This window comes from Vicia villosa, linkage group LG3 (assembly GCF_029867415.1).
Source record: "Vicia villosa cultivar HV-30 ecotype Madison, WI linkage group LG3, Vvil1.0, whole genome shotgun sequence".
Taxonomy (NCBI): domain Eukaryota; kingdom Viridiplantae; phylum Streptophyta; class Magnoliopsida; order Fabales; family Fabaceae; genus Vicia; species Vicia villosa.
The window spans coordinates 13,514,002-13,535,245 of NC_081182.1; the positions used below are offsets into that span (position 1 = coordinate 13,514,002).

At 33.3% G+C, this 21,244-nt stretch overlaps 4 protein-coding genes across 5 annotated transcripts; all 4 read right to left on the reverse strand.

Moving 5' to 3' along the window:
* Positions 1–1,311: 1,311 nt before the first annotated feature.
* Positions 1,312–6,976, reverse strand: LOC131657578 (uncharacterized). The gene is made up of 6 exons (XM_058926962.1): positions 5,500–6,976; positions 4,700–5,439; positions 3,168–4,645; positions 3,008–3,107; positions 2,395–2,536; positions 1,312–2,291 (listed from the first exon to the last, which is right to left on the reverse strand). Exons 1-6 carry the CDS (start codon positions 6,974–6,976, stop codon positions 1,312–1,314), a joined length of 4,917 nt encoding a protein of 1,638 aa, XP_058782945.1.
* A 113-nt stretch (positions 6,977–7,089) lies between these two features.
* On the reverse strand, positions 7,090–8,079 carry LOC131657579 (uncharacterized). Its single transcript, XM_058926963.1, has one exon. The coding sequence runs from the start codon at positions 8,077–8,079 to the stop codon at positions 7,090–7,092; it is 990 nt and encodes a 329-aa protein (XP_058782946.1).
* A 3,172-nt stretch (positions 8,080–11,251) lies between these two features.
* LOC131660373 (uncharacterized) lies at positions 11,252–13,915 on the reverse strand. Its single transcript, XM_058929611.1, has 2 exons — positions 13,821–13,915; positions 11,252–13,303 (listed from the first exon to the last, which is right to left on the reverse strand). The coding sequence occupies exons 1-2, from the start codon at positions 13,872–13,874 to the stop codon at positions 11,543–11,545; spliced, it is 1,815 nt and encodes a 604-aa protein (XP_058785594.1). The 5' UTR covers positions 13,875–13,915; the 3' UTR covers positions 11,252–11,542.
* A 4,570-nt stretch (positions 13,916–18,485) lies between these two features.
* Positions 18,486–20,939, reverse strand: LOC131660374 (uncharacterized). 2 transcript variants are annotated; one of them, XM_058929613.1, is made up of 3 exons: positions 20,816–20,939; positions 19,187–20,254; positions 18,486–19,117 (listed from the first exon to the last, which is right to left on the reverse strand). In XM_058929613.1, the coding sequence occupies exons 1-3, from the start codon at positions 20,867–20,869 to the stop codon at positions 18,827–18,829; spliced, it is 1,413 nt and encodes a 470-aa protein (XP_058785596.1). In that variant the 5' UTR covers positions 20,870–20,939; the 3' UTR covers positions 18,486–18,826. The 2 variants fall into 2 exon arrangements, with proteins under 2 accessions (XP_058785596.1, XP_058785595.1); XM_058929612.1 differs by having other exon boundaries at positions 18,486–20,254.
* Between the last annotated feature and the right edge of the window lie 305 nt (positions 20,940–21,244).

A 21,244-nucleotide genomic window follows, 5' to 3' on the forward strand; every position in this document is an offset into this window, starting at 1 on the left:
CTTCGTTTGATAAAGACGGTGAAGCTTGTTCCCACAGACGGCGCCACTGATCGTACCTGATCAGATGGATCTTCAAGGCCTGCAAGGAACTGGATCTTCATTGAATTGGGGGGTGTACATGCAAGGTACTTCGATGCTAAAGTAAGAATACGAGCAACAGAGCGTGAGTACAAGGTAAAGGATAGAAGAGAATGAATACCTGACCCTCTAGTGAAAGAGGGTATTTATAGCCCCAGCGTTGGGTCAAGATCTCGCTACTGGACTGGATACCCAGGCCCAATTAGGAGACTGCCAGGATTCCTGGGCGGAAATATCGGAGGTGAGTACGTGGTCTCCGTCCTGGTCAACCACTCCGAAGTTTAAGGGAGACGCGGTCTTTTAGGGACTACGTGGACTCCGTATTATTCGGGGGGTTGGATGTGAAGAAACCCTACGAGGAGGAGGGTCCCCGGCATAAGGCCACGAGGAGAAGGGTCCTCGGTGGAGAAGACGCTCGCTGGGAGCGCGCTTGGTATGTTTGGGTCTAGACGAGGAGGGACGCTCGCGGGGAACATCTTAGGCCGAACACTCGCTGTAGTACTTTAATTTCGTTGGTTCTCTAAGGACCCGAGCATTGTTTTCTCCTTTTGGGCTTATGGATGATTTGGGCCTCCAAATCCAATTGGGTTGAGAGTAGACTGGGCCGAATCTTGGCCCAGTCCAGAACATACATACATATATATATATATATATATATATATATATATATATATATATATATATATATATATATATATATATATGTATGTATATATATATGTATGTGTGTGTGTGTGTGGAGTGTATTCGGTGAGAACTAATATCTTTCGTGAGAAACGATAACTATCAATATCAATGTCACATATAATTGACGTCTAAGATAAAAAATTTATATAAAAAGAACAACGGAATTATTTTCTATTATACTTAATATTTTAAAATTTTATATAAAGAGATTCTTACCAAAAATATTTTTATTTTTTTATTAAATTATTATTAAAAATAATTTTTATAAACATACTATTAGCTAGTTTTATTTATTTATTTAAGGGCCATATATTGAAAGAAAAAGAGTACACAAAAGTGGGGGGACTATACCAAAACCCAACTAACAAAATATAAAAAAAGGCCAACCAAGCCTATTTTTTACAAAGTCACCCCTTATGTCCAAAGGAATGTCATCAAAAATGGTTAGGGAAGAAGTTGCGAGGCCAAGAGACGCAAAAAAGTCAGCACAACTATTCCCCTCTCTATAAATATGGGTTAGTAAAAAGGAGATATGAGCAGTAATAACTAAACAAGAATTCTAAAGCTTACGAAGGTGCAACGGTGCAACAAGACAATAGAGGGGTTGGAATAAGCCTGAACAACCAAGGACGAATCCGTTTTCAACCACAACTTAGACCACCCCCTTTGCTCCGCAATAAAGATGACCCTAATGGCCCCACAAAGCTCAACATGAAACCAATAAGGCATAGAAAGATTCTCAGCAAAAGCCAACAAAAAATCCCCATAATTGTTTCTGAAAACTCCACCGCAAGCAGATGCGGGCCCATTGGAATCGAAAGCGCCATCACAATTACCTTTAACCCAATCCAGAATGGGAGGCTTCCAGAGGACCTCCTTAGGGACCAAAACAGGAGGAGGACGAATGGACACTTTGAAAGCTTTGAGGATGGAGAATTCTTGCATAGAAGAGAAAGATGTAAGGTTAGAATTATTACCTGATAGAGCAATCTGAGCCTGAATATTAGAAATGGAGACTCGAACGTTAGGAGCGATATTCTTATAAATACACAAGTTGCGGAACAGCCAAATGTTCCAAATCACAAAAACAGCGGCAGCTCGAAGGACAAGCAAGCAATGCTTAGAAAAACCAGAGTTGCACAATTGCAAGATCTCCTCAAAAGTATTCGGTATCGCGGTAAATTTTGCAATCTTGAAAAACCAATTCCAAAGAGAAGATGCGAATCTACAAGAAGAGAAGAGATGCATAATAGATTCTGGAGCTTTCTTGCAAATGGGACACATAGAAGCCAAGGAAATCCTGTGAGCCAAAAATAAATCATCAGTTGGAACTCTCCGTAAAATAAGCTTCCAAGCAAGGATAAATTTGGAAGGAGGAATGTCAGAACTCCAAATGCTTTTAGCCCACGAACGCTCACACGAAATAGGGGCTTTAATATTGAAAGCATCCTTGAGACAGAGCGGGCCCGAAGAGCAGCGAGGCCGGACCATAACATCATAATGAACCAAATCCTGGTTGCACAGAGCTGGCAAACGAAAGGAGAGAAACGGAAAGGAAATCGACCAAGATTCCGGCAAGCACCAGCAACCCCAAATCAAAAAATCAGAGACAGTAGAAAAAATAGACACCCCTTGGCCAAGGAGGAATTCCGGAGACGATTCCCAAATCAATGCGTACCACACCAATGGTCGGTCCAGAATTTAGTAAGATTTCCATTTCCCAAAATTCAGCGAACATTCCCATTAAGAAAGCTATACTCGGATTTGATGCCTGCCATAAAGAAGAAAAAATATGGTGCTTAATCAAACCAAAGTTCCTGATGACTCTCGCTTTCAAAATACATACCCACTCTTCTTTGGAATTCAGAAGATCTCAACACAACTTTAAGTTCGAGACAGCATTTAAAGCGGTGAGAGAATGAAGATTATGAGTACAAAATATAATTCAAATATATTCAATATTTTTATTTAAAATTAAAATTTTCTATATAAGCTTTAAATAATTTTCAATACTAAAAGAAGAATTATAAAATAAAAAATTACAAAGTTAGTATTAATTTTTTTTTAAAAGGCCAGAGTTATATTAATTTTAAATTTGTTAGAAGAATAAATTATTTTTTTTAAATAAGGGCTATTTGAATAAATGAAAAGGTGATACACACAAAAAGGAGAGGGGGGGCCAAACCAAACCCGCTCAAGAGTTAACAAATCTGAAAAAACACATCCCCAATCTATTCTTTACAAAATCACATCTAATGCCTATGGGGATGGCATCAAAAAGAGTTAGCGAAAGCGAATTGCGGCCTAAATTAGCAAAAAAATCCGCACAAGAGTTCCCTTCCCTGTAGATATGAGTAATAAAAAAAGACATATTAGCAATTATATTTTTACATCTAAACCACCTATCCCGAAATTGCCAAGGAATTAAGACCTCCTTTGAAAAAGCTTGGACGACAATTAAGGAGTCACATTCAATCCAAAGCTTCAACCATGCTCTGTCTCTAGCTATTTCAATGGCTCTGAAAACAGCAGAGAATTCCGCATCTAAGGAATTCAGCTCCGCTACCGGCTCAGCAAAGGCAAGAACAAAATTACCAAGAGAATCGCGAAAGATACCACCACAGCCACTAGCAGAGTTGGCAAGAGAGCCGTCACAATTACACTTAATCCAAGACTGAATCGGAGGATGCCAGAGAAACTCAATAACCCGAGGGGCCCGAGGAAAGTTCACGGAAATCTTGAAAGATTTAAGCAAGCAGAAGTCAGACATAGATGAAGAGGCACGCAAGACCGAACAATTCCCTGCCAATCTAATTTGGGCCAGAATACCCGAGACTGTCGAATGAAAAGAAGGAGTGATATTCCGATATCTAGCTCCATTACGGGCCAGCCAAATGAAGGATAAAACAGAAACAATGGCAGCCGAAATAACAAGCATACCTTGCGGAGATGTACTACTGCGGCAAAGGTTCCAAACAGAATCCATGGAATGAATGTTGATAGGACAATTAATCATACAGCAGAGCCATTTCCAAATTCTAACCGCAAAGCGACAGTGAAAGAAGATATGAGAGGTAGATTCACTCTGTAGATTACAGAGGCTGCACCGCGAGCAGAGGCTAAAGCCGCGAGATTGGAAGGCTTCATCTGTAGGAATCTTGCCGTGAATGAGACGCCAGACAAGAAAGGACTTCGATGGAGCAATATCATTATGCCAAACGATAGCAGGCCAGGGAAGCTTAATCGAAGGGGACGCTTTAAATTTGTAAGCATCTTTCAATGAAAGTGTACCATCGCAAGAGGAGGGCCAAACCAGAAAATCCGGAAGAGAAACATGGGGGAGAACATGTGAAATATGCTGCGGAATAAATGGGAAAAGATTGTACCAGAGAATTGGAATGTTCCAGCTCCCGTTGTTCAGAAGATCGCAAATACGAATGTGAGGGTCAATTCCATTCAAGACGAGAACATGGAGCTGAGTTTTCTCAATAAGGGGCGGTCCGCACCAAGCATCAGTCCAGAATTTAATGCGAGAACCGTTTCCAATCGACCAAGCGGTGTTAGAATAAAGGCATTGAATTTCAGGCTTAATACTGCTCCATACAGTAGAGAAAATATGATGACGAATATAACCGAAATTCCTGAGCACTCTAGCACGAAGCAAACAAGCCCAGTTTTCCTCACTATTGATAAGATCCCAGCCGAGTTTTAAATTGGAAGCATTATTGAGGGTAATCAAGGAGCGTAAGCCAAGTCCGCCGTGAGATTTAGGTTGACAAACTTTGTTCCAAGCCACTGTAACCAGCTTTTTAGAAGTGGTAGAGCCACTCCAAATAAAGTTTCGGGAAGCTTGTTCAATGTCTTTGAGGAGAGAAACAGGCTAGGAATAAATGGAGATCGAATGATAAATCATGCTGTGAATAATCGAACCAACCAAAGTAATTCTACCTGCATAAGAGAGAAGGGATCCCTTCCAGGCAGCCATCTTGGATATCATACTGTCAGCTAAGTCTTGAAAATGGGCACGTTTGACCCTCCCTTTAAAGATAGGGACACCGAGATAACGAAAAGGCAAGGAACCTTTGCTGAAACCAGTGAGGCTAGAGAGATGTGTGGCTCTGTTGTTGTCCATAGCTCCACAATAAATAAAAGATTTGGCGGTGTTGACGTACTGACCCGAGGCTACCGAGTAATTATGAAATAAATGCTGGAGGGCAGTGATGTTGGAGCTCTTTCCTTTGCAGCAAATAAGGATGTCATCCGCGTACAGAATGTGAGAAGGAATGCACAAATTTTTGGTAGCTTTCATAGGAAGAAGCTTTCCCGTAGAAACCAAAGAAGAAATATGTCGACTTAAAACGTCTTCCGCCAAACAAAAAAGAAGAGGGGAGAGAGGATCACCCTGTCGGACTCCCCTCTTGCAGGGAAAGTAACCATGAATGGAACCATTGAAAGCCACCGACATGTAGGCAGAATCCAAAATAGTGGAAATCCAATGACAGAATGTGTTGTTAAAACCATACCTCTTAAGCACTTTGAGAAGGAAGCTCCAATTGATGGTATCAAAAGCTTTTGTGATATCTACTTTAAGAACAACATTACCACCAACAGTTTTTTTATCCAAGAGGTTAGCAATTTCCGAAGCCAGACATAGACAGTCTTTGATGTTTCTCCCTTTTATAAATCCCTTCTAATTCGATGACACCAAAAAAGGCATGATGCAAGAGAGCCTACCCGCAATGATTTTGGAAATTATCTTGAACTTAAAGTTGGCAAGGGCAATTGGTCTGAAATTCTCCATAGAATCAGCATCTTTAGATTTGGGAATCAAGATAATCAGATTGGCATTGTAGTTCTGCGGAATCCAACCTTCTTTGAAAAACTGCCAAACTGCATTACACACGTCATTACTAATAATATTCCAGTATGTATGAAAGAATACACCACCAAATCCGTCGGGGCCAGGAGCACTGTCTTTGCGAAGACCAAACACCGCAGCTTTGATTTCGTCCACCGAAGGAATAGCCGTGAGAGTAGCATTCATAGTCTCCGAGACCAGCGAGGGAATAATGTCTGTGATAGCGTTATCTTGGACTGTACCTGCAAAACCGAAGATGTTAGTGAAATAACTGACTGCGTGAGCAGCCATGTCCTCAGGGTCCAGAATCAAAAGGTCCCCATTCCGCAGGCTAGATATCGTGTTTTTGGAACGTTTGATTTTGGAAATTCTATGAAAATAAGCAGTATTCCGATCACCCTGTTTATGCCATCTCACTCTCGCCTTCTCCATCCAATAAAGCTCCTCCTTGACTAAAGCGTCTTCAAGATCAATTTGAGCTTTAACCTCCTGAGCTTTTAAGGAATCAGTCATGCCAATCAGGTGAATTTGCTCCTGTATGTGATTTAAAAGAGTAGTAGAGGTCTGAACCAGCTTGTGAATGTCTCCAAAAACCTCTTTATTCCAGATTTTGAGCTTGCCTTTGAGAAGCTTGAGTTTGTGGGACAGGATAAACATGGGGCAGCCAAACACAGGTTGAGACCAACAGTCTGCCACAAGAGCCTTGCAAGTATCATGGGAGGTCCACATATTAAGAAACCTGAAATTAGATTTGAAACAAATATGGGAGAAAGAGGCTTCCAAACAGATGGGGAAGTGATCCGATCTGATTTTCGGCAGGGTGAAAGCATGAGAAGAGAAGCATCTAGTGATCCAAGCTTGATTGCATAGCACTCTATCCAGGCGTCTCTCAACAAGGTGAATGCCATTTCTACCATTCAACCAAGTGAAGAAAGGACCTTTGGTGGGTAAATCAGAGAGACAATGAAGATTAAACCAGTCGCGAAAATCAGAAATAGAGGATCTCGAGGGAGAGATCCTACCACGATGCTCGTGAGCTCCAAGAATGGCGTTAAAGTCACCTAAAAAGCACCAAGGAGCGGGATGGTTAACCAGCAGAGAAGAGAGATCAGCCCAAAGGAGTTTGCGGTTGATAGCATTAGTGGAAGCATAAACAGAGGCGATAAAAACACAAGAATTGTCAATGACTAAACTGAAAGCGACAAATTGGTCAGAACAATGAATTATCTGAGGGGATAGGTCTTTAGAACAAATACACCAAAGGTTAGGGAGATTAAGGGGTCTGTGGTTAGTAGCAAAAACATGAAGGTTGAGAGAACTGAGAAAGTTTGGAGGAAAAAGCTGAAGGTCCATCCAGGGCTCAGCAAGAAAACAAAAATCTGGTTTGTGTTTAAGGAGAAAATTTTTTAGAACCAATCTTGTGGGGGAATTGGAGAGACCCCGTGCATTCCAAAAAATGCACTTCATCAGAAAGGCTTAGAGGTACCAGATTGGGATCTGGTGTGGTAACTGGCTTTAGACTTGGCTTTTTGGCGAATTTTCTTTTTTTGGGATTTAGAGGTGACAAGGTGGAATTTAAGCTGCTCAGGATCAAAGTCGTCATCATCATTATCAGAGATTGCTTCATCTAATCTTTCAGACAAATTGGCCCACGAGGCTTCAAGAAATTTAGCGTTTGGATCTGCAGGATAGAGTTGTGTGGCATCAACAAATTCAGATTCATCAGAACTCTGATTGCCTGAAGACTGAATGCTATTAGCCACCAATTGAAGATTCGCCTGGTTGGCAAGTAATGGAACTAGAACGGGATCAAGAGGCACAGGAATGGGGTCAGGGGGTTGAATCGGAATCAAGGGGCAGACAATAGGATCGAGAATGGGTCCAGGATCATTATTGTTGTGACTTGAAACATTGGTAGAATGACCAGCCGATTGAGCATTATGGTTAGGAGTTTCCACCTCCACCAAAGGTTTGGATTTGGATACTTCTTGGTAAAGTTGTTTTGGTTTTTCCTTTGTCTGCATAGGAACAGAATTTTTATCCACCATCAGGTTTTTAGCATCATGTTTATGAGTAGCAGCTTTCTTTCTTTTACAATCCTCCAAAGAATGTCCAATGAATTTGCAGAAGTTGCAGTAGATTGGCAACTTCTCGTATTCAATATCAACAAAAAATGCAAATCCCACTCTTTCTACCAAGATTTTGTAGGATAACTCTTTAGCCAGATCTATGTCAACAAGAACTCTGACATAGTGTCCAAAGGCCCTTTCAAAAGAAGTTTTGTTGGAGGTGGAATCTATACAAATGGGTGTACCAATACTGTTAGCAATCGCAAAGACTATTCGAGGACGCCAATATTCTTGAGCAAGGCCATGTATACGAATCCAGACCTGAGTCGAAGACTGATTAGCCGCCGAAGGGATGAAATCCCTGGACCAAGGGAAAAGCTTGAGCATTCCAGGATTAATGTTCCACGAGTTTGTTGACCTCACCCATCTGACGTCTTCAAGGGAGGAGAAGGAGAATTCAAAGAATCCCTTTCCAAGAGAAGTAACTCCCCATTTAGAGATGGGGCTCCAAAGTTCTAAGAGTTTAGATTTTAAGGCTACGACAGTAAGAGGGCTTGATCCTTTAGGCCAAATAATTCTACCATGAAGGTTGTGCTTGCAGGAGGCTAAACCTAGTTGGTACTCCTCTTCAGGAATTGTGATTGAGAGTCTATCTCCCTTAACACAGGGTGTTGGGAGCTGACTAAGAGGAATGTTGCATACATTGAGAACTGCATCCGCGAAGGATTTGGGAGTTTTGTTTGGTTGTGAGTTGCCATGACCAGAGGAATGTTAGAAGAATAAATTATTTACTACTCTTCCTAGCGAAAACATTTTTTCAAAAAGATTATATCATTTGATTTTATTTGAAAATTTAAACTCTGAAATAAATTTAATTAAAAAGACAATTTTATCGTTGTACTTTGAATTTTATGTATAGAAGTATATATTTCCACAATTAATTTTGTTAATCCATTTGTCAGCAAACAAGCGTTGAGCCTAGTTTATTTAATTTTAATTTCAAATAAAAGTAATAAATAATTCATTTAAATTATTTTATATTCATATCTTAACTAAATATTAAATGTGTTAATAACAAATATTTTGACTATTTTTTTAATGATTTAATAATCAAATAAAAATATTTTTGGTAAGAATCTCTTTATATAGAATTTTAAAATATTAAGTGTAATAGAAAATAATTCAATATGTTATTTTTTACATGAAAATTTTAAATCTTAGACGTCAATTATATCTTACGATTGATATTGATAATTGTTATTTCTAACAAAATATATCATTTCTTATCGGATAAGTTCCCCATATATGACATTTATATCAATTTATTGAACATATATAGATATTTATTTGTCGAGAAACGTTCTTCTTCGAATTATAATAATTGGAAATATATATATATATATATATATATATATATATATATATATATATATATATATATATATATATATATATATATATATATATATATATATAGGGAGCGACTCAAGTGAGAACACTTGATTATAATGAGAAATGAGAACAATTAATCTTAACCATTAAATTTCAATATATTAAAATTAATGGATTAGATTGATTTCTCTTGATACGATCCTCTTTATTCGTGATTTATAGAATCTTCATCAAATTTAATTCACACTATATTTAAAAGATTAATATTTAAATTTATGTCGTTTAAAAATAATAATAATCAATTGAAATTAATTTTATAAATACTCAATTTTTTTATTAAGTAATAGATAAATATGTACCATCATATCAGTCAATAATTAAAAATAAGTATATACTAATTCAAAAATATATTTACTACTAATATTATTATAAATATAATTTTTTTCTTTTAAAATTATAATTATAATCATATTTTATCCTACATAATATTAAGAAAATTATATAATAATCATAGGTGTTAATATAAGTGTATGTTAATTATTAAATAACAATTATAAAATTATTTTAAAATATTTTTCATTCAGTTATCATTATTTTAAATTAAAATTATTAATATAACTAAATGTTAAAATTTATAAGTAATATATAATTATATGAATTTTTTTAGATGCAAAATTAAACATGTAATATTTTATGTATATATAATTGCAGTATATATATATATTTTATGTTAATATATAACTATATTAACTTTATTGATTATTATGTATTTATTTAGAGACAATAATAATTTATATTTTTATACTAACTTGTATTAAATAAAAAACAATTTAAAAAAACTATTAATTAAAAAGTATCATCTATAATAACAATTTATATTTATATAATAACTGTAAATAAAAGTATTTAAAAAATATGAAATAAAAATTTTCATCTATAAATTTAGTTTTTGCATCGAAATTTTTTTTTGTATAATTATATATTACTCTTAATTGTTAATATTTAATTCTATTAACAATTATTTAAAATAAATATTGATTGTTGAATGAAAAGTATTTTATAGATTTATTTTTTATTTAATAACTAACATACACTCATATTTTAACACTTATGATTAATCGATCATTATATTTATATTTTCTGGATTAATATACGTTTTAAAAAATATATAAAATTAAATATTTTTCTACCTAATATAGAACATGAATTAAATTTGATGATGATTCTATAAATTATAAATAAAGAGGATTATATAAAGAGAAATCAATCTAATCCATTAATTTTAATATAGTGAAATTTAATGGTTAAGATTAATTTTTCCTCTCTCCTACATCATTTATTTCAAAATGTAGGAGAGAGAAAAAAAAGATTCACCCATAATCTCCACCATTAATTTTAAAATCCAATAGTTTAGATTCATTCTCACATTCTCATATAAATATGTCATTCTCATAGGATATGCCCTATATATATATATATATATATATATATATATATATATATATATATATATATATATATATATATATATATATATATATATATATATATATATATATATATATATATATATATATATATATATATATATATATATATATATATAATTGATGAAATTGAAATATTTTTTATTGTATAAATGATGAATTCGAAAATGTATCTCCAAATTAATTTTTTTTTCAAAATATTATGCACCAACATAGTATGCTATCTTTAGATTTGGTTAAATTTTGCTAATTCTCATTCAACCTATCAAGTATAAGATCTTTATAACTCCTCACAATAGAGTTTCATGTCTTCTTTAATATATTTGAACATGTGGACTCTTATTTTAGTCAGTTATTATGACAGAAAAAAATACAATATATGACTTGATTGATTGTTCAAACAACTATATACATTAATTAATTGGTTAAATAAGTTTTTGGTCCTTATAAATATTGCAGTTTTATTTTTATTCTTTTCTGGGTTTTGGTCCATTCCTACCTTTATTTTTAGTCCGTTGCCTAAAGGTAGGAAGGGACTAAAAATAAAAACTGCAATATTTATAGGGACCAAAAACAAAAACTTATTTAATCCTTAATTAATTGGCTTCAATTTGACCCAATAAAATATGATATAGAAACTATTATTTTACTGTCTTTCTCATGATTTAACAGAGATAAAATTAAGGAAATTTCTAATATTCAATAATACAAGTAGAATTACAATATAGAGGATAACACACATACTAATACTAGGATAATTATGTTAAACTACTTACTTAAAGGTGTAACAAACAACTGCCTAAGTTTGAAATACTAGACTAATGTGACTTCATCTCAATCTTTAAATTGAGGTTTATTTTAAAACACAATTATCTAGTTCTTAGAAACAAGACCTTACTTAGTGCACAAACAAGGCCTTACAGGACACATATATCGACTAACAAAGATATGAACTAGTAGTTTCCTTATGTTCACTTGGTGGCAGCTGGTGGGCGTGGCACCCATAGAAGGTGCTTAACAGGGAAGAAATGACACAATGGACCTTCCCCAGGCTTCATTCCAAGTAGGTCAAAATAAAAATGAGTAGGATTCATAGCAGATGTGTCGAGGTGGCAAATTCCCAAAGCATTCATTATGTCTCCATATTGACCCTTTAGAAGAACCTTGAAAATCTTACTCCCTATGTCTAGGTAGTGGCAATAGTGAAGCAAGTATGGGTAAGGCCTAGGGTGACATGCTACCCATTTAGGAGCATAGATATCCTCTGAGATATCCAAAACAGTGTAGTTTTGCAAAGGTACAGCTGATGTTGTGGGATAGCTAGTCGAATGAATGTCATATTTTGTATCTGCGCCAATAACACTATGAACAAATTCAACCATGGACTCTAATGAAGTAGGACAAGCCTTGGTCTCCCCTTTTTGTGGTTCATACTCACATTGATTAATTATGCCTATCATGTCTTCACCTTTTGGAGAATCTTTTGTGAGTGAGAATAGATCAAGAAGGCTTGGAATTTGTGATTTAGAAACCGGAATGTCGTCGGCAACTTTTTTGGGCAAGAAATTAGCATATTCAACGATAGGAAATTGCAAGGTCATTACACTTCCTACATAAAGATCTTCTATACCAAAAAAAAATACCTTAAATGCTTCTGTATGGTCAACTTTTGAAGGTAGTTTTCTGTCTGATTCCGCATAAGCTTGTCCAGTTTTAATGTGGTTATTTGCATGTGAGTCTTTCAACCAACCATCAAGGTAAGCTTGCTTGGAATTCTCAACATGGCTATCTTTCAGCCAGCCATCAAGGTAAACTTGGTTGGAATTAGGGGAGGAAATTTCTTTCCCAACCCGTATATCTTTCAACCATCCATCAAGGTAAAGTTGGTTGGAGTCAAGAGTCGGTTTTTCTTTCAAAGCTTGGGTATTTTTCAACCATCCATCAAGGTAAACTTGGTTGGAGACAAGGTTGGATTTTTCATTTTCGGCTCGGGTATCTTTCAACCATCCATCAAGGTAAACTTGGTTGGAGTCTGTATTTTCGGCTCGGGTATCTTTCAACCATCCATCAAGGTAAACTTGGTTGGATTCAGGGTTGGCTTTGGCTTTCTCGTTTCTAGTATCTTTCAACCATCCATCAAGGTAAACTTGGTTGGAGTTAGGGTTGACTTTTTCTTTCTCTGCCCGAGTATCTTTCAACCATCCATCAAGGTAAACTTGGTTGGAGTCAAGGTTGGCTATGACTTTCTCATCTCTGGTATCTTTCAACCATCCATCAAGGTAAACATGGTTGGAGTTTGCATTTTCAGCTCGGGTATCTTTCAACCATCCATCAAGGTAAACTTGGTTGGAGTCAGGGTTGGATTTTGCATTTTCATCTCGAGTATCTTTCAACCATCCATCAAGGTAAACTTGGTTGGAGTCAGGGTTGGATTTTGCGTTTTCGACTCGGGTATCTTTCAACCATCCATCAAGGTAAACTTGGTTGGAGTCAGGATTGGCTTTGGCTTTCTCGCTTCCAGTATCTTTCAACCATCCATCAAGATAAACTTGGTTGGAGTCAAAGTTGACTTTTTCTTTCTCGCCTCTTGTATCTTTCAACCATCCATCAAGGTAAACTTGATTGGAGTCAGGGGAGGGTATTTGGTTCTTCAGTGGAGTATTTTTTAGCCAGCCATCAAGATAAGGCTGATCAACTTGGTTCATATCTCTTGCAAAGCTTCCATGGTTATTCTACAATACAATTGAATAAGGGATATTAATGAGTGGCAAATTAATTTACATATTTTGGATGGTATATATGATTTAAAAAAACACAAATGTTTATAGTGGAAGAAATATTCATTATGTAATTTGAAACAAAAATATTTATAGTGGAAGAAATATTCATTATGGAAGAACATTATTAGATAGATATATAATTTGAAACATAAAAAATAGGAAGTAGAATATTTTTAAATTCATTAGAGCTAAAATCTACATAATTTTGTGAAATAGTATAGAACAACTCGATTCTGAGTATGTTGAATGCTTGAAAAACAACCAAGAAGAAGCATTTTAGAACTCTACATGATTGTATAATTGCAAATAAAGATGAAAATGATAGATTATAAACATGTTGAAATTTTTTATTTTTAACATGCATGCACAATTGCAAATAAAGATGAAATTGATAGATTATTATGATAAATAAATGATGAAAAATATAAGTATAAAAGATAGAAGCATGCATGCAAATTTAGTAACTCACAATCAGCCAGAGCAAGAGAAAAGGGAGGAGAGACAGAACAACTCTGTGTGTCATTTCTTTCTGTTATGTTTGTGAGAAAATTGTTTTGTTGTGAAATATGCATTGAAGTGGAAATGAGATGAGCTATTTATAGGCAAGTAAGAAGAAAAAGTACAAATAATTTTGTTTGGCAAAATCATTTTTTAACTTTATATTTATGATAAAATCATTTTTTAAGTTTACAATTAATTTCTCATAATTTACATGTTTAAAAAATCTGTTTGGTAACGTAATTGTGTCATATGCTTATAGTTTTTTTTTATCAACTTATAAATTATATTGATAAGTTATTTCAATTAGTATATAATTATATTTTTTTTCAATTCTGTTATTGTAATTGTAATTGAAATATATAAAAAATTAAACAAATCATTTCATATTTTTAAGCTACATTAACTTTATAAATTTAAGCTCCTACCTCATCAGACATATGCATTAAATTAATTTATCGACTATTAACTACCTTAGAAAATAATGTTTGGACATAAACAGTATGAAATACCTACCAAATAGCTTTTGTGATCTTGTGTGAATTTTTAAAATGTTTGTAAAAAGTAGAGAACAAAAAGATAATCACATATAGTTCTTTTTTTTTCTCTTAACTGTTTCTATATTATCTTAGGGTCAATATTTGTTTTTATGTATAATCGAATGATATTCAACTAGTATTATGAATTGATTATGTTTTGTGCATTGTAATTTTCTTATTTAATTAGCTGTATTTGAAAATGTATTAAACATTAAAATTGTAACAAAATTACAATCATAGTTTAATTTTGTTAAGTTGAGTTGTGCTATGTTTATTGGTGCTCAATAATAGGGAGAAACCTTATTCTATGTTTCTAGATTTTGTGCATGATACATCATGAATGCGACTAGTCCTAGTAATTTACAACCTAGAAAACAATGAATTCAGACATTAAGACAAAATAGTGTCACAAGAAATTCTAAAATACCGTGTAGAGTTTGCATGCTTAAGAAGTTAATATGACAATTTTACATAGAGGGCTTGCATGCATAATTGTAGTTAACTAAAAAGCAAAAAAATGAGTTATAAAAGAAGAAGTTACACTACATTATAGGAGTATTTTTTGGTTTATGTTAAATTGTTAAATTTTATTATAAATAAATGTTCGCAAGCCAAAAGCTAACTAAAAGACTTGAAGTAGTACTTTTTTTATCGAATGTTTGAAGTAACAAAGATGAAACATATGACTAGCATCGTTTGGTTTTTTTTAATCAAATTAAATTCAAATAAAGTATTAAATTAACTATTTATTTGGTTGAATAAAAAAACCCAAAGCCATAAAATCGATTTAATAATTGGTTGTGGTTATAAAATCATATTGTTCAAATTTAAATTTAATTTTTAAAAATCGCACATTCTTAAAATAGATATATACAATTGGCTATGGTTATAAAATCATATTCAAATTTAAATTTATTTTCTAAAAATTCAATTTATGCTCTTTCTTGGTTTGTTTAATTTAGATCTGAGTTCAAATCAACTAAATGGGTTTATCCCAAAGTTTATATCTGAAATAAAGAGTATCAAGTACTTGAATCTAACTATCAATAACTTTCATGTTGTTATTTTACAATTTTAAGTTAGGATGTGTTTGGATTGGCGGTTAAAATAAGCATAATTGGATTTGGTAGAATTGATTTTAATAGAATTGAATTTAGGAGAATTAATTTATGTTTGAATACATTTATGTAAAAGCGAGTTGAACAATAAATTTCAGTGGAAAAATTACCCATGATCAATTCTGGAGGTAGAAGCTACAAATTATTGCTTCAAGTAGAATCACTCCGAATCAATTCTACACCTCTAAAAATGATTCTGGATCATCAAAAAGTCAATCCAAACATGCTATTAGTCTAACTTAGTTTTATTAAGCATTATTTTGTTAATTTGCGAGCCTAGTAAAAAATTGTCATTATTATCTGTTTTTATGTATAATCTTTTTAGTCTATAGACAAAGTAACATGTATCACATGAAACTCATACACAAAAGTCATGTATAATTATGAAATTTTAGATTTGAATTAGAATAAAGATTTTGTGCATGAGAGCAGATTAGTATTCATCATGAATGTGACTCATGTTTTGGTTATTGTAACGAGTTGTACTATCTTTTGTTATCAAGTACTAGGATTTTACAACATAGGGAACAATGAATCCAGATATTAAGACAAAATATAGTGTGTAGAGTATGGATGCTTAAGAAGTTAATGTGACAAGTTAAACTGACACAATATCACATGCAGAGGCCTGCATGTTCTTTAGTAAACTGACATGACAAGTTATCTATAAGCAAAAGTTCTTGCATTAATAAGTCAAGAAAGAACATTAAATTAATCAGATGTGCTAGTCATACACCATTGTGTACACCTACACTCAATTCACTGTTCATAAATACTGTGAATAGTGACATGAATAGTGAATAATGACATGAATAGTAACGTAAACAGAGATCGTGAATAGTAATATGAACAGTGCATGAATAGTGATAGCAGAAAATTGGTTAATTGAGTGTAAAAAATTGGTTAATATAGTTTATTGTTTGGTTAATAAGGGTCCAGATATTAAAAATAATTTTTTAGAATTAAAACAAAGTTGGTTAATTATGTATAAAACGGTTAATAAAGTGATGAAGTTGGTTAATAAACGCCCAGATATTAAAAATAATTTAGTAGTAAAATAAAGTTGGTTAATGAAGTGTAAAATGTTGGTTAATGTAGTCATGAAGTTGGTTAATAAGCAAATAATTTTTAGTAGTAAAATAAAGTTGGTTAATGAAGTGTATAATGTTGGTTAATAAAGTGATGAAGTTGGTTAATCACATAGTTTTATATCAGTCTTAATTCAAAAATATATATTATTATTGTAATAAAAATACTGTTCATCATATTGGTGAACAGTAAATACAGTGTAGTGTATATTTTAGGCGTAAGAATAGCATTTTTTTCTAAATTAATTATAGTATTAAAAATAAATGTTTGAGAAAAAAGCTTAAAAGGTTTGAAGTTGTACTAATAAAAACGACATATATGAAACATAAGATAACTCCAAATAAGATAATGTTTAATATTTAAAATAAATGCAAAGATAATAACATTTATTAGTTCTAATGATAAACTAATATATATCTTAATCAAAAAATTTATTCAAAATATATATGCAGTTTTAAAAAAATAATAGCATTTTATAATTTTAATAGTAAATTAATATCATTATTAAAATATTTTTATTAATTTTAAATAAAATAGTTGAATAAGTATAATAATAATTAATTTTACCGGTTCATCTGAGAACCAAGAGTGGGCCAGTGGGTCCGAGATTTCTTGCACAATATTGGTGATGAGGAAGAGGGGTGTATCTGCAAGGCACTCCGATGATGAAGTAAATAGGAGTACAAATATGTTTGAATGTTTATGAGGGTTTTAAAATGAGTTACCTAACCCTCTCAAATGAGATGGTTTTTATATTGCCCAAAGTGTTTGGTCATTGGCCCATAATGTGTGACTGCCAGGAATATAGGAGTATGTTTAAGAATCATGGTAGGCTGCCCGGAATTAGATGTTGGTTGGGAAGAGACGTACTTCTGGGCGACAGAGGTTCCCTAACGAGTAGAAGGCCAATTGTCCCCGATTGAGTGGCAGAGCATATGTCTTACTGCTGGCACAATTGGAGGTCTGGCCGGAGACAATGATGGTTAGCTATCCTCGGCCGGTTGAAGATGTGTCCTCGATAGAAGGGGCATGAGGAAAAAGGCTTTCTTGGGCCAAGGTTATTGGGTCGTTCTGGGCCCTCTCAATAAATATATAATAAATTAACATTTTTGTCGGTGGAAAATTAAATAGTAAATAAAATTTAACAGTGACTAAAAACATATTTAACTCTTTAATAAATAATTTTGTAACTAAAAAAATTTAACTATAAAAAATCTTATTTTCATATTTATTATTATTATTATTATTATTATTATTATTATTAATATCATTATCATTATTATTATTATTATTATTATTATTATTATTATTATTATTATTATTATTATTATTATTATTAATTCAAAAAATTATAATAAACTCACTGTAGGTCTCAATATCTATTGAGGCGGCGCTAACAGTGAGTAAAGTGATTCTTTTAGTTTCCTGTTTCACATCCTTCAGCCTATTTTAATGCCATATTTTTTTTATGATGCTGCTTTCTTTTTTTTTAATTGTTTATCCATTTCTTATATATATTCTAATTGGAATATATTGCACCTACATATAATTATATGTTATCTTTGTATGTTTGATTAAGTTTATGTAATTTGTTTGAGGGTAATTCTAATGATATAATCATGCATAGTGATAGAAAAAGATATAATATGTGACTACCACATAATATTGAATACCATATCTATTTAGTATTTCAATAATCTTTTTACATAACAATTGAGGTTTATTTTTCACTCTCAGTAATATAATATGACATTCGCTTATTATTTCAATAATCTTTTTCTCATGACAAATTGAGGTTTATTTTTATATCAATTGTTTAGTATACAAAACTAATACCTTATTTAGTACACAAACAAAAAAAACAAGAGCTTAATTAGTACACAACAACAATAATCAAGTTTTTTTCAATAGCAAATCCTTATTTAATACTCAAGCAATAGCTTAACTAGTACACAATAATAACCAAGCATTTTGCCACTAATTTGGAACCTAATTAGTACACAAACAAGACCTTACTTAGTACACAGAAGGAAAATAATACAGTACACAAACACTACACAAACACTGACTAACATATATGAATTAATTATTCTTCAACCAGATGTCAAGGTAGACTTAGTTGGAGATAAGGGATGAATTTTCTTTCTCAGCTCGTATATCTTTCAACCATCCATCAAGGTAAACTTGTTTAGAGTCAAGGGTCGATTTTTCTTTCAAGTCCCGATTATCTTTCAACCATCCATCAAGGAAAATTTGGTTGGAGTCAGAGTTTGATTTTTTATTTTGACTCGGGTATCTTTCAACCATCCGTCAAGGTAAACTTGGTTGGAGTTAGGGTTGACTTTTGCTTTCTCAGCTCGCATATCTTTCAACCACCCATCAAGGTAAACCTGGTTGGAGTCAGAGTTGGCTTTTTCTTTCTCAGCTCGGGTATCTTTTAACCATCCATCAAGGTAAACTTGGTTGGAGTCAGGGGTAGATTTTTCTTTCTCAGCTCGGATATCTTTCAACCATCCATCAAGGTAAACTTGGTTGGATTCAGGGGCGGATTTCACTTTTTCAGCTCGGGTATCTTTCAACCATCCATCAAGGTAAACTTGGTTGGAGTCAGAGTTAGATTTTGCTTTCTCAGCTCGGGTATCTTTCAACCATCCATCAAGGTAAACTGGTTTGGAATCTGGGTTGACGTTCTTGGCTCTGGTATCTTTCAACCATCCATCGAGGTAAACTTGGTTGGAGTTAGGATTGATTTTTACTTGCTTAGATCGAATATCTTTCAACCATCCATCAAGGTAAACTTGGGTAGAGCCAGGGTTAGCATTTGCTTTCTCGTCTCTTGTATCTTTCAACCATCCATCAAGGTAAACTTGGTTGGAGTCAGAGTTAGATTTTTCTTTCTCAGCTCGGGTATCTTTCAACCATCCATCAAGGTAAACTTGTTTGGAGTACGGGTTGACTTTCTTGGATCTGGTATCTTTCAACCATCCATCGAGGTAAACTTGGTTGGAGTTAGCGTTGACTTTTACTTGTTCAGATCGGGTATCTTTAAACCATCCATCAAGGTAAACTTGGTTAGAGCCAGGGTCTGCTTTTGCTTTCTCGCCTCTTGTATCTTTCAACCATCCATCAAGGTAAACTTGGTTGGAGTTAGAGTTAGATTTTTCTTTCTCAGCTCGGGTATCTTTCAACCATCCATCAAGGTAAACTTGGTTGGAGTCAGAATTAAATTTTTCTCTCTCGGCACGAGTATCTTTCAACCATCCATTGAGGTAAACTTGGTTCGAGTTAGGGTTGACTTTTGCTTTCTCAGATCGAGTATCTTTCAACCATCCGTCAAGGTAAACTTGTTTGGAGTCAGGGTTTAATTTTGCTTTCTCAGCTCGGGTATCTTTCAACCATCCATCAAGGTAAACTTGGGTGGAGTCAGGGTTGGCCTTTGCTTTCTCACCTCTGGTATCTTTCAACCATCCATCAAGGTAAACTTGGTTGGAGTGAGGGTTGGATTTTACTTTCTCGACTCTGGTGTCTTTCAACCATCCATCAAGGTAAACTTGGTTGGAGTCGGGAGAGTGTTGTTGGTGTTGAGTGTTTTTGAGCCAACCATCAAGGTAAGGCTGATCAACTTGGTTCAAGTCCCTTGCAATGCTTCCATGGTCATTCTACAATACAATTCAATAAAGTGATATAAATGAGTGACAAATTATTATATGTTTTAGATGGTATATATGATTACGAAAACACACGCGCGTTATAAGACACATTCTGTTGTACAATGGAAAAAATTCATTATGTATATATTGCAGATAGATACATAATTTGAAGCATAAGAATTATGATATTTTTAATTTCATTACAGTAATAAACAACATAACTTTGTTAAATCGTATAGAACAACTCGATTATGAATGTGTTGAATGCTTGTAAATTAAAGAAGGAGAAAAATCTTAAAAGCATGTATTAGGCTCTACATGCTTGTACAACTGCAAATAAAGATGAAAATAATAGATTATGAACATGTTGAATTTTATTTAATTTAACATGCATTCACAATCGCAAAAAAAAAATATGAAAATGATAGATTATAAACATGTTGAATTTTATTTAAGTTAACTTACATGCCAAAATGCAAATAAAGATGAAAATGATAGATTACCATGAAAATAGATGATGAAAATTGTTAGTATAAAAGATAGAAATAACATGTAAAGTTAGTTACTCACAATCAACGAGAGCATGAGAAAAGGGAGGAGAGACAAAACCACTCTGTGTGCCATTGCTTTATGTGATGGTTCTTGTAAGAAAACTGTTTTGATATGAAATGTGCGTTGAAGAGGAAGTGAGCTAAGCTATTTATAGAGGAGGAGTAAGAAGAAAAACTACTAATAATCAAGACACTAAGACTTTTTTTGAAAGAATTTTTTTTTAAATTTATAATTTATTTCTTATAATTTATATGTTCTTATGTTTAAAGAATTTGTTTGGTATATGCTCCTAATTTATTTTTGTCAAATTTATAGCTTATTTTGATAAGTTATTTCTAGTAGGTTACAATTTATCTTATTTCTTTTCTTTCAATTCTATCATTGTAATTTTAATTGAAATATAAAAGAAATAACTAAAAATATTTTTCATCTCATTTCATATTTTTA